The 13,271-nt window shown below is 45.6% G+C and overlaps 1 protein-coding gene across 1 annotated transcript in view; it reads right to left on the bottom strand.

The window, feature by feature from the left end:
- Nucleotides 1–854: 854 nt before the first annotated feature.
- LOC123746569 (putative neural-cadherin 2) overlaps nucleotides 855–13,271 on the bottom strand; it is a gene marked incomplete at its 5' end in the record, with an annotated part of 39,679 nt that continues 27,262 nt past the window's right edge. The window contains 11 exon segments of the mRNA XM_069318349.1: nucleotides 855–2,623; nucleotides 3,870–4,151; nucleotides 4,872–5,093; nucleotides 5,537–5,665; nucleotides 6,617–6,726; nucleotides 6,930–7,119; nucleotides 7,505–7,683; nucleotides 9,783–9,989; nucleotides 10,163–10,324; nucleotides 10,916–11,016; nucleotides 11,824–12,084. Of these exon segments, the coding sequence (XP_069174450.1) occupies nucleotides 3,979–4,151; nucleotides 4,872–5,093; nucleotides 5,537–5,665; nucleotides 6,617–6,726; nucleotides 6,930–7,119; nucleotides 7,505–7,683; nucleotides 9,783–9,989; nucleotides 10,163–10,324; nucleotides 10,916–11,016; nucleotides 11,824–12,084 (1,734 nt within the window).

Below are 13,271 nucleotides of genomic sequence, written 5' to 3'. Positions count from 1 at the left end.
TGTAATAAATCCCCAGCAAGTGTAAAATATCCCCACTATGTGTAATAAATCCCCAGCAGGTGTAAAACATCCCCACCAGGTGTAAAACACCCTCCAACATGATGAACCTGACTCACCTGCACGGCTGACGGCTGAGTGGACAGCACTCAGGATTCGCAGTCCTAAGGTTCCGGGTTCGATCCTCGGCAGAGGCAGAGGCAGAAACAAATGGGCAGAGTTTCCTTTACCCTGATGTACCTGTTCACATAGCAGTAAATAGGTACCTGGGAGTTAGACAGCTCCTACGGTCTGCTTCCTGGAGGTGTGTAACAAAATGGAGGCCTGGTCGAGGACCGGGCCGCGGGGACACTAAGCCCAAAATCATCTCAAGATAACACCACAGACCTCCATCTCTTCCAGAACCTTCAGCAACAAGGAAGAAAGGGTATACACAGAAATCACAATAGTGTGATGCATCAAATCGCAGTTGATTAAGGCAGCGTCTAGGATGCTCTCGGACGTAGGTTTGAACCCTCGTCACGGCCCTTGTGGATTTGTTCAAGAAAGGGTATAATTAACTGGGGTCCTTATAGTCATGTAGGGGATCTATGGAAACAAATTTGCGGAGAAACTAGTAGGAGACAGGACGCGTAGGGACCTTGTTGATGTCAACATCCCGGCAAGCACCAGTCAACTGCTGAAAAACGAGAGTTCCAGCTTCGCTCCTGTGCCAGGTATAAGTCCACTACGGGCTCACCATAGCCCGTGCTACCTGGAACTTTTTGTTCCAGGTAGCGAATCTTTAACAACAAAAACAATATCACCCTAGCAATGGTGGGCATCACCTAGTACGAGGATAAGACTGATGTCATATGTAAACAAGTAAATATATAGTCTTTATTCCGATCAATAATTTACATATTATACACAATACGCATCACAAGTATGTTTCTTTACAAACAGGTAAACAATAGAAGGATCACAGAAAATATGTAGCCGACGAGGACAAATAATTCAACTTTTTATGAAATTATAAAACAATGATATAATTTGTAAAAAAATACTGTACTATATTTTACAAAGAGTTTCTATAAATTATAGCATTACAGTAGCCTTTGGAAAAAAAAAGATATCCTCAGTGCCAACACAACGTAGATAACCAACAAAAAATCTAAAATTCAAAATGATCTAAAATTCAAAAAAATCTAAAATTAAAAAAAAATCTAAAATACAACAGCTTTTCTTTTTTTTTGGTTACCGTGCTGGATGAGCTGTCTACTACTATACGCCGCTGACCAAACGAAGCACGATAGCAAACCCACTTTTCCTTCAGCTGAAATAACTACAACCATTCATACATGTATACATACATATATACATAAAGATACAATTTCCTAAACCTCTAAAATCATCAACAAATTTTGTGCAATAATGTTTCAATAACATTTCCATTGATGAATGCAGCATCTTTAGTTGAATGAATGTATTAATCAACTGTATTAGTTACAGTATATCAAAAACACTGGGAAAAATATATAGGATTTTTTGGATCCTATATAGAATACTGTATATAGGAAATCACACTAGCGATATATATCTACGAGAAAATCACTGGAACAGTGTAGGGAATCGAACCCGCATCGTGGGTCACCCCGGACACATGTTTATAGGGATTCGAACCAGCGTCCAGGTTCGCCCCCAGACATGCACCTAGAGGTAAGATGCATGTTTGGAGTGACTCAGGACAGCTGGTTCAATCACTACACTGCTTCAAGCATGTTCTCTGAGGATTTTGTTTCATTACTTTTCATGTAATTAAACTATACAAAACTCGTATACACTAAGTGTTAGCAGGAAATACATATTCTGTGTGTATGTTCAAGAGCCGGTAAAAAATATATGGATATACAATAACTGATTACCAGAAAGGAGTATCTTTCAAAATAAATGAAGTATCATTTATAATATTTTTCTAAGAAAAATATCAACTGGGGTTAGTTTACCTTCAGTAAACTTTTACCTTTACCTGTTTACCTTTAGTAAACTTAACTGTAAAGTTTAACGTTCCCTTAATTGCAAGGGTAAATGATCACTTGAAAAACAAAACGACAATTACAGCATCACAGGGACTCTTCACTTACAAACTTCGTGAACATTTGGTCGTTTAGATTGGGAGAATGAACATTCAGTTCCGAGTGACTAGATGAAAATGGAGGTAGTCATTTTGATTCACTGTTGATTAGCCAATATAGCTTAAGATACAAGTATTTTGCTAATAATCACTGATTGGCTGAGGGACTACTAAGAGTCAACCGATTCATCACTGATTGGCTGAGGGACTACTAACAGTCAACCGATTCATCACTGATTGGCTGAGGGACGTCTCCAGGACGTGAATTTTGGTTACTGGATCAAACGCATTTTTGGACGTGGTCGAGGGGACTCTCTTTAGGGCCCTCTGATTGGTCGAAGCCTGGACCAATAGCATATCAGAACCCCCACCCTGTGGAGTGCCCCCCTGACTGGTCACAGCCTGGACCAATAGCGTGTCAGGATTCCGCCCTGTGGAACGCCTCCGTTTGCTCAAAGCCTGGGCCAATAGCGTGTCAGGACTGCAGGTATTGCTCAGCTCCGCTCAAGACTCCTGAAGAAATAAAAAAGACATTCATAATATCAAAGCCTCAGCAACATCACCCAATTGTTATACAATGTTAATTTTTGTTCTTTCTTATGGAAGAAGGAAGGTACGACAGAAGAAGACAGAAGATACGACAGAAGATACGACAGAAGACATGATGAAAAGACAGAATATACGACAGAAGAAGACAGAAGATACGACAGAAGAAGACAGAAGATACGACAGAAGAAGACAGAAGATACGACAGAAGAAGACAGAAGATACGACAGAAGAAGACAGAAGATACGACAGAAGAAGACAGAAGATAAGACAGAAGAAGGAAGTTGCTACACCATATACTTCCTGCTACCATGGACAGGGAAACCTGTACTTGGTCTTATCTAAGTGACCTTCCCCAGGATGCAACCCACAACAGTTGGCGAACTCCCAGGTACACCATTTATTGCTAGGTGAACAGAGACATCAAGTGAAACGAAACGCGCCCAATCGTTTCTATTCTGTATAGAGGGGGTGGGGGGGGGGAGATTAAACCCGGGTCCTACTATTTGTGCTTGCAGGATCGAGCTGTTAGCTCTTGGACTCCGCCTTTCTAATCAGTTGTTTAATGTACGGACTCACTACCCATTTTCCTAATCCTCAGTTGTTTAATGTACGGACTCACTACCCATTTTCCTAATCATCAGTTGTTTAATGTACGGACTCACTACCCATTTTCCTTTTATCATATTACTACATATATTTATGTTTTACATATCTACTACATATATTTGTCTTACATATCTACTACATATATTTATGTCTTAACACATTCACATGCACACACACATCCCCAGGAAGCAGCCCGTAGCACCTGTCTAACTGTAAGGTACCTATTTTTTTGCTAGGTGAACAGGGCCATCAGGTGAAATAAACTGATGATGATTTGCACATTTCTTCCCCCCCCCCCTCCGTCCCACCCCAAATCCTTACCCTGACCCCTTCCAAGTGCTATATAGTCATAATGGCTTGGCGCTTTCCCCTGATTGTCCCTTCTGTCTTTCCATGGATTTTAATATATGCAAAACTGAACTAGAGTTCAAATTTTAATATGTACTTAAAATTACTTCAAATATTACTGTGAGAGTATCCCCCTCACATTTAAGCTCTGATATATAGGACTCCTTAGTCCTAGTGACTCTAATTTATGAAGACACTTTGGTATGTTGGCACCTTCCCCCCCCCCTACACCGTATATACCCTCCTTTATCCACACCTCTACTGGCACCATCGCGTCTCAGTTCGTTGTTGTGGCTGGCACCTTGCTCGTGTGGGGATAATGGAGAGGTGTTCAAGACGCCCCGCTGCTGATGGTGGTGATGCTGCTATGGTGAAGAGGGAGGTGTATTCGGAACACCTCTCTGGTGGTGATGGTGGTGATAGTGGTGGTGATGATGATGGTGGTGGTGATCCTTGCCCTGCTCCTGCATTATGCTGCTGCCGCTGCTGCTACTGCTGCAGGGGGGTGACGACACCTCCACCCGCAGGACATCTACATCTGGAGGAGAGGAGAATAACAGTGAGCAGAGGTACTAGGAATAGAAGTCACATCAAACACGAGACCGGTTGGTTAACGGATTGTAAAACCTACCTAACCTTACTTAACCGAGCCTAACCTAGCCCAAACCAACCTAGCCTACCCAACTAGGCTAATACATCCTAACATATATATATGTTGACCAAACCACAAACTAGAAAGTGAAGGGACGACTACGTTTCGGTCCGTCCTGGACCATTCTCAAGTCGATTGAGAATGGTCCAGGACGGACCGAAACGTCGTCGTCCCTTCACTTTCTAGTGTGTGGTTTGGTCAACAAATTTCAGCCACGTTATTGTGACTCCTCGTCTGCATATATATATATGGTTTCGACAGTCAGACGAGGTGGTTGTATGATTTGATCACACCTATACCCAGAGATCACACCATATTGCCTCTTCTACCTTTGGGATGGAGCTTAACATTACGTTATTCAGCTTACAGTATTGAAGCGGTATCAGTTCATATATCAGTTCTTAGAAATTATTGCAGCTATACAATAGGCAGCACGATATGATACTGTTCAAGTAAGTTTATTAAGATATTAAATACACTCGAGAAAGATAGAGTAGCTCAGGCTATTTCTACCCTCCAGCCATGCCACTAATTATTGAGGAGGACTACGAGACAGAAGAATAAAACAATGGAGTAGCAGGATGTAAGGAAGACGTCTTCCAACACCTGCAATGTTGGGATTCTTGGTCCAGGGCAGCTGGCCATTGGCTCCTGGAGGCTTCAGCAGCTGCAGTTGCAACAGGTTGGGCGTGTGTTCACAGACCGGCGACGCCACCTGCTTCTCACAGCTTACAGTGGTGGTAGTGGTGGTGGTCTTGTCGCAGGACGCCGCACCCTTGCGGGGCCCCGCTCGACGGTGCTGGTGCAGCAGGAAGGCGCAAATCAACACTGAAGCGAGTATAAATAATCCGTTATTTATAAAATAACAAATTGCATAACAAATCAATTGCATATCGAAGTGCTATACATGCTTGTCACTTTGCAAGAATGTATCAATCACTACAAATTTGTATGTATATAATGCATTGAAACATCGATTGATCATTAGTAATGTGCTTTAGAAATCCATTATAACTTGTATAATACAACAAGTCAAACACCAAACCCTCTGCAGGCGATGAGTCACAATAACGTGGCTAAAGTATGTTGACCAGACCACACACTAGAAGGTTAAGGAACGACGACGTTTCGGTCCGTCCTGGACCATTCTCAAGTCGACTTGAGAATGGTCCAGGACGGACCGAAACGTCGTCTTTCCTTAACCTTCTAGTGTGTGGTCTGGTCAACACCAAACCCTCTAACTGATAGACAAACGATGCCAATTTACTTACGAAAGAGAAAGGTGCAGAAGACAACCAGGGTAACGAGTAGGCCTACAGGCAATTTGAGTGAGGTGGCAGCAGGGTCCGCCAGATGGCAGTGCTGCCCACTGTACCCCCCGGGACAGGCGCACACGTACCCTGCCATATAAATGGTTATGTTATGATCCCGTGATGTACACTTACGGGACTCTTCATGCCCGTGCCACCTCTTGGGTGGCTTAATCTTCATCAATCAATCGAACCTGTGATGGAGATTGATCACAAGAATGTGATATATCTATTAACAAATACTGAAGCCGTAGAGTGGGATCGAACCCGCACATCATAGATCAGTTGGTAGTGCATGTTCCTGAGGCGTCCAAGGACGCAAGTTCGATCCCATTACACGGCATCAACATTTTCTCTTTGAGAGATAACTTATACTAGCGCATGACTAATCTGGTTATGCTATCTTGCTAAAGACATTTCCGTTTCTTTCTGTTTGTTGTGATAATTACTGATATTACTAATTATATATACCCCATTCTGACTTAGTGCATTCTTCTGATAAATACATGTAATTACATTGGCTTTCTAAGTGTTATTCTTCAAGAGAGTATTAAAGGATGATATAATTATGTTCTAATCCAATCTAATCCAAAGTATTTGAACCGATTGGTGCAATCCCCTTCTCGGTGAAGATATATTGAGTATACTCTGCTGCTGGTTAGACCTGCTGCTTGGTTAGGAAACACGTGGCACCACCTTAAGTCTCCAGAGGCTGATAGACCTTAATCAAAACACCAAACGCATACTATGACTAATCCTAACCCAATATACTAATCCCTTGATCACCAGCTAACTTAAATTCTAATATCAATACCCAATCCGGCCCCAGGGTTAGTGCCGTTATTGGCGAGTGGGGCGCCAGGGTGAGTACTGAGGCAGGGTCCAGCTCACCTGGGTGGGTACTGAGACAGGTGCCACTACTGAGGCAGGGTCCAGCTCACCTGGGTGGGTACTGAGACAGGTGCCACCACTGAGGCAGGGTCCAGCTCACCTGGGTGGGTACTGAGACAGGTGCCACCACTGAGGCAGGGTCCAGCTCACCTGGGTGGGTACTGAGGCAGGTGCCACCACTGAGGCAGGGTCTCCACACACACTGGTCCAGTTCCTCACAAGCGTCCCCCTCGTCCGCCAGGACTCTGCCGTCGCCGCACCTGAGGAGAAGAACATCTCGGTACATGGAACTTAGAAACAGCTGTCTAAGATGTGAACTTTCTTGAGGAGATGTAGATACAAGTTTAGAATAGGAGAGCACATATAGAGGAATATTTTTAAGGTCAAACTGTAGAAGCTGTGTGTAGGAGTATGTGGGAGTTGTAGAGAAGCTCCCACATACAGGAGAGGTTCGCATACACACCCACAATGGTAGGATCTCCAGGTGTCGACGCAGGCGAAGGGAGCCCTGCAGGAGACGTTGGTGCAGGTTGAAGGCGCTCCACACCCTCGTTCCACGCCCTTGAAGACGCTGGCTTGGCCCCACGCCGTGCTGTTGACTGCGGGAGGCAGCGGCATCCTTCGCCCAGAGATCCGGAGATCGTCGATGCATCCTGAGGTAAAGACAACAAACAAGTTATGGTACACACAGAACTCACAATAGCGTGATGTATCAAATGAACAAATCCACAAGGGTCGTGACGAGGATTCGAACCTACATCCGAGAGCATCCCAGACGCTGCCTTAACCAGCATCAAGGATGCTGACGATCACTGCCTAATGCATTCCATTTGTCAACCACTCTGACACTAAAAAAGTTCTTTCTAATATCTCTGTTCGTGTGTGTGTGTGTGTGTGTGTGTGTGTGTGTGTGTGTGTGTGTGTGTGTGTGTGTGTGTGTGTGTGTGTGTGTGTGTGTGTGTGTGTGTGTGTGTGTGTGTGTGTGTGTGTGTGTGTGTGTGTGTAAGCCTACCACTCCACAAGTTAACACGCCCTTACCATCGAAGTAGTCACTGTGGACCCTGAAGACGCTAACATCGACAAACTCCGGAGAGCCACCGACGTGAACACCTTCCTGCTTGTCCACCTGCAGGAGCCGACCACCACCCAGCACCAAGGAGGCGTTGTACAGCTCCTCGTCTCCGTCGTCCGCCGTCAGGAGAGTCGCGGTGCCGTACCTGCAGAAGACACCACACCGTCAGTATACTGTCTCACGCTAACGCCAGAAGACAGAAAGATGGATTAGGTTTACATAGAGGAGATAAATGTATAGGTCTATCGCGCGACTTAAACAGGCGTATATACGTCCATCGCGCGACACATATCGATATGTGTCGTGTCTATTGCGCGACACATATCGCGTCAAGAGTCATCTAACGACACATACAGTGATATATATATATATATACATCTAGCGACACATACAGTAGAATAGATCCATCCAGCAATACACACAGTCATAACTGCCACACAGTACTATAATTATTTCCTTATGCTGTTTAAATTTGCATACGAGATCCTCAAAGTACACCTTAAATTCTTTACTGTTAATTCAGTATGCAAATGAACTTGCATGCATATATTTACCTTTATTAAAGACTAATGATGTGTGTTTAGATTTATGACGTCACGGGTGTCGCCTTTGTGATGTTGGAAGCACTGTACAGTGGCTCTTGTGGACTTATTTCAGCCAATAATCGCACACTATGCATGAAAGCTGTCTTGTGATTGGTTGAGCAAGCCTCCAAAAAAATGGTTGGAACTATGACGTCACAGTGACGTCAGAGTAGCGATGACGTTGAGGAGTACATACTTTTCTCAGGTCTTAGACCCTACTCCCATATATGTGTGACAGCAACAAGGTCCCTACCCATCCAGTTGTGCTTGCGGGGGTTGAGCTTCGGCTCTTTGGTCCCGCCTCATATTTTCTGTTCCTGGCGCCCCCTAAAATTGTCAGAAGGGAGAGGCAGGTGTGGACTATTAGGGTGAAAAAAGGGGGTTATTAGGGTGAAGGGTCACAAGGGGATATATATTAGGAGTGCAAGATAGCATGGGAGGGTATATATAAAGGGTAAGGGACCATGGAGGTATTAGTGTGAAGGGGGGGAAGGGAGTACTATGATAAAGGGTGATAGGGAGACGGAGGTAACTAGGGTGCAGGGTGGCTGGCAGAGAAGGTACATCACACATGTCAAACTAAACACCTGACACTGACCAGTACAGGTGTTTTGTTAAGACCTGTAGATGATGTATTGTAATCGAAGTTAATTGGCTCGAATAACAACAGTCTGAGGGATCACAGGGGGGGGGGAGGGGCATGTCAAAACAGACTAGGTAGGGTACATGTCAGCACTCAATTAATGGGTGATAGTAAGTGATCAAATGTGTCGTTTAAAGAAAGAAAGGAGAACAAATCTGATTTTATTTGTTAGGAATCGTTGCAAAAGTGACGCGTTTGTTTTGTTTTATGTTGATGGAGCTTTAGTTGGTGTGTTTGTTTGTTTGTTTGTTTTCTCATACAGTTACCTGCCTCCTTCCTCGGTCTCCCCTGATCTCCCCTGATCTTCCCTGGTCTCCCCTGATCTCCCCTGATCTTCCCTGGTCTCCCCTGATCTTCCCTGATCTCCCCTGATCTTCCCTGATCTCCCCTGATCTCCCCTGATCTTCCCTGGTCTCCCCTGATCTTCCCTGATCTCCCCTGATCTCCCCTGGTCTCCCCTGATCTTCCCTGATCTCCCCTGATCTTCCCTGGTCTCCCCTGATCTCCCCTGGTCTCCCCTGATCTCCCCTGATCTCCCCTGATCTTCCCTGGTCTCCCCTGATCTCCCCTGATCTCCCCTGGTCTCCCCTGGTCTCCCCTGATCTCCCCTGATCTCCCCTGGTCTCCCCTGATCTCCCCTGGTCTCCCCTGATCTCCCCTGATCTTCCCTGGTCTCCTCTGAACTTCCCTGGCACCAAGTAATTTAGTACAATCAAGATCAATTAAGCAGAGAACAGGCCTCACTTTCACAGAGTTTACGGGAATAATTTAAGGTCATAAATGATTTAGAACACTAAGTGAAATACCAGTGTCTCTCTAGCAGGAACGTAGGCCTACTTCACACCAAGAGCCAGTTTCTTGAGCAGAGCAGTATAGGCCTACCTGACACCAGGAGCCAGTTTCTTGAGCAGAGCAGTATAGGCCTACCTGACACCAGGAGCCAGTTTCTTGAGCAGAGCAGTATAGGCCTACCTCACACCAGGAGCCAGTTTCTTGAGCAGAGCAGTATAGGCCTACCTGACAGCGGTGAGAGAGTGCCAGCGACCGTCGGTGAGGGAGGCTTTGGAGAGGCACAGCTGGGTAGAGGCCGCAGCTGGTTGAGTCTGGACCAGCTGCTTGAGAATGACACACACGCGGCCCTCCACCAGCTGCAGGGACCAGCTGTCCCGTCCATGTTGGGACGACAGCATCACCAGCTGGCCGCTCCTCCTCCGCGTCCGCACTCTGTAACCAGCTGAAGAGTTAGGTGGTGAGAGAGAGAGAGAGAGAGAGAGAGAGAGAGAGAGAGAGAGAGAGAGAGAGAGAGAGAGAGAGAGAGAGAGAGAGAGAGAGAGAGAGAGAGAGAGAGAGACGTATAATCACAACATCTTAACTAGCCACAAAGAAGAGGGCCTCACCTGAGGGAGACGGCGGTGGTGTAGGCCAGAGGGGTGAAAGAGAGAGCCAGCTTGACGTAACTGTTGAGGAGGAAGGTTGTGGGCGTGGTGGGCGTGCCACACCCTGCCCCCGCCCACCCTAGTTGGCACTCACACCGTAACGACCCCGGCGACCCATGGCACCTGCCGGGAACACCCTCTAATGAGCCAATTATGTTGTTAGCCTTGGCTTTTCCGCAAGGTTACTATACCAGTCTCAGCTTCAGTATTTATAATACATTTGAGAGAGAGAGAGAGAGAGAGAGAGAGAGAGAGAGAGAGAGAGAGAGAGAGAGAGAGAGAGAGAGAGAGAGAGAGAGAGAGAGAGAGAGAGAGAGAGAGAGAGAGAGAGAGAGAGAGAGAGAGAGAGAGAGAGAGAGAGAGAGAGACAGAGAGAGAGACAGAGAGAGAGAGACAGAGAGAGAGAGACAGAGAGAGAGAGAGAGAGAGAGACAGAGAGAGAGAGACAGAGAGAGAGAGACAGAGAGAGAGAGAGAGAGAGAGAGAGAGAGAGAGAGAGAGAGAGAGAGAGAGAGAGAGAGAGAGAGAGAGAGAGAGAGAGAGAGAGAGAGAGAGGGAGAGAGAGAGAGAGAGAGAGAGAGAGAGAGAGAGAGAGAGAGAGAGAGAGAGAGAGAGAGAGAGAGAGAGAGAGAGAGAGAGAGAGAGAGGGAGAGAGAGATATCCCTCAACATACAACATCTGAACACAGCTTAGTAGCCATGTGATAACACTCACCTACCATGGAGGCCACAGTGGAGGCCACTGGAGGTACAATCAGCCTCCAAACACCCAGGGGCGCTGCCCTGACTAAGCACTCCTCCTCCAAGATCAACCAGCTGACGAATAATCAATTAATCAATCACTTAAACTAGTCAATTAATCAACTCTTAGTCAATTATCATATCAAATAACACTATCAAATAAATAAATCACACACTACATATATGGACCAATGGATTAAAACTTGGTTAATCCGGGCTTTTGGCAACAATTACGTCGGCCTTAACGGCAAGTCCAACAATCATTGCTATCTCACCTGGACGTCAGTAACAAGGATTCAACGCCCAAATCAATAGATATTGTGAGATATTCTGATTGGCTCCCGCACAATTGGTTATAAAGATTGGCCAATATCCGAACAGGTGGGTACAATCACACTTAATTGTTTATTTGTTCGTACGTATGTAATGGAGTGCTGTAACTGACTGTAACCCGCTTTTCCATAACTGGATGGACTCTATATATATAATTTCAGATCGAGATGGGGAACATTCATTTTTATGATCATAGCTCCTGTTTAATGACCATTGTGAGGTTACTGTGATCAAATTACAGTGAGATTATTGTTAATAAAAAAAAATCTATGCTTTCGGAGTTATAATGGCATTCAGAAGTTAAAGTAACTGAGTATGTGCGTAATCTTACTACCTTAAGTATACTCTATGGTATACTTAAGTTACACTGAGGGGGTACACCTCTCAGAGTATATAGCCTGAATTTACCTGAGGACAACTATCTCTCTAGTGGCCTTGAAGAGAACGGGAAACAGGCGGATAATATCCGAGAATCGATGAGAGAAAACGGATGATATCTGAGAAAATGTAGCTATAACTACGCCAGTCCATCAATATAGAATATCTCACCTCACCGTTGACTCTGAGGTTCCTGATACAACCGTGCAGGTGTGGCGGGTGTAGGGGTGACGGGTGGTTGTGTAGGTGGGCCACTCCGCCTACCTGCAGCGGCCCACCTGTGTTGAGGACCCGGGCCGCTCCGGGGAGGGTGGAGACCGAGCGACAGGTGTGGGCTTCGGGCGGAGACGGCTGGGTTGGGAGATCGAGGGTGGCCGCATGCGGGTCTTCGATGCTGGCGCCCGAGCACAGGTCCACCATCAGCTCCACCTGCTGGAGTAGGTTACACGAGGTGAGGCCGAGGCCTGGGGCGGTGTTTAGCACGTAGCAATGCTCGAAAAAGCAGTAATGACGGAGAGGTTACAATTACATAATACCTGGTTGATGGGGTTCTGGGAGTTCTCCTACTCCCCAAGCCCGGCCCAAGGCCAGGCTTGACTTGTGAGAGTTTGGTCCACCAGGCTGTTGCTTGATCGTGAGGTGGCTTCATGATCAAGACCCCCATAGTTCTTGTAACGAAGCAAGGCAACCCGTAGGTTAAGTAATAATTGTAAATAAGAAACATAAGATGCTTATCTTAACATACTAAGAAGGTTAGGTGAGGTCGGTGTTTTCTATGAAGCTTTTCAAGGTAAACTAAAATATTCACAATCAATTAGTATGTCACATATGCACTTATTAAATAAGCCAATATTGACTATAAGCAAGTGCGAGAACGGGTTGCAACGTTACAGCGATGAAGTAGTTACACTGTATTCCCTACAAAATCCCACCCATCCCTGTAACGTAATCCAAATATTCAAGTTACAGTGTTTATGACGTAGTTTGATTACATACGTTAGTATGTAATGAAGAATTTCATAGTGCTAAAAAATAAGTTGACTGAATTATACTGTATTCTTGTAAAGCAAGTTATAGACGAATGTTGATTACAGGTACAGTTACAGTATTGAGGCAGCTGTAACGGCTGTAATTTGTCTCACTTACACATTTTACTTAATGAAGTTTGGCGGGAAGGGGAATTATGAAGAGAAAGCACCAAGCCATTACGACTATATAGCACTGGGTAGGGGTCAGGATAAGGATTTGGGGTGGGACGGAGGGAAGGAATGGTGCCCAACCACTTGGACGGTCGGGGATTGAACTTCGACCTGTATGAAGCGAGACCGTCGTTCTACCGTCCAGTCCAAGTGGTTGGGCGGAGTTTGACGGGAGATGATATTGTCATGTCACGTGGAGACTTTACCTGATGTGTCACCTGGAAGCTTTACCTCATGTGTCACCTGGAAGCTTTACCTCATGTGTCACCTGGAAGCTTTACCTCATGTGTCACCTGGAAGCTTTACCTCATGTGTCACCTGGAAGCTTTACCTCATGTGTCACCTGGAAGCTTTACCTCATGTGTCACCTGGAAGCTTTACCTCATGTGTCACCTGGAAGCTTTACCTCATGTGTCACCT

Source organism: Procambarus clarkii, chromosome 90 (genome assembly GCF_040958095.1).
Source record: "Procambarus clarkii isolate CNS0578487 chromosome 90, FALCON_Pclarkii_2.0, whole genome shotgun sequence".
Taxonomy (NCBI): domain Eukaryota; kingdom Metazoa; phylum Arthropoda; class Malacostraca; order Decapoda; family Cambaridae; genus Procambarus; species Procambarus clarkii.
The sequence above is the reverse complement of the archived record's forward strand: the minus strand, read 5'-3'. Positions and strand labels throughout refer to the sequence as shown.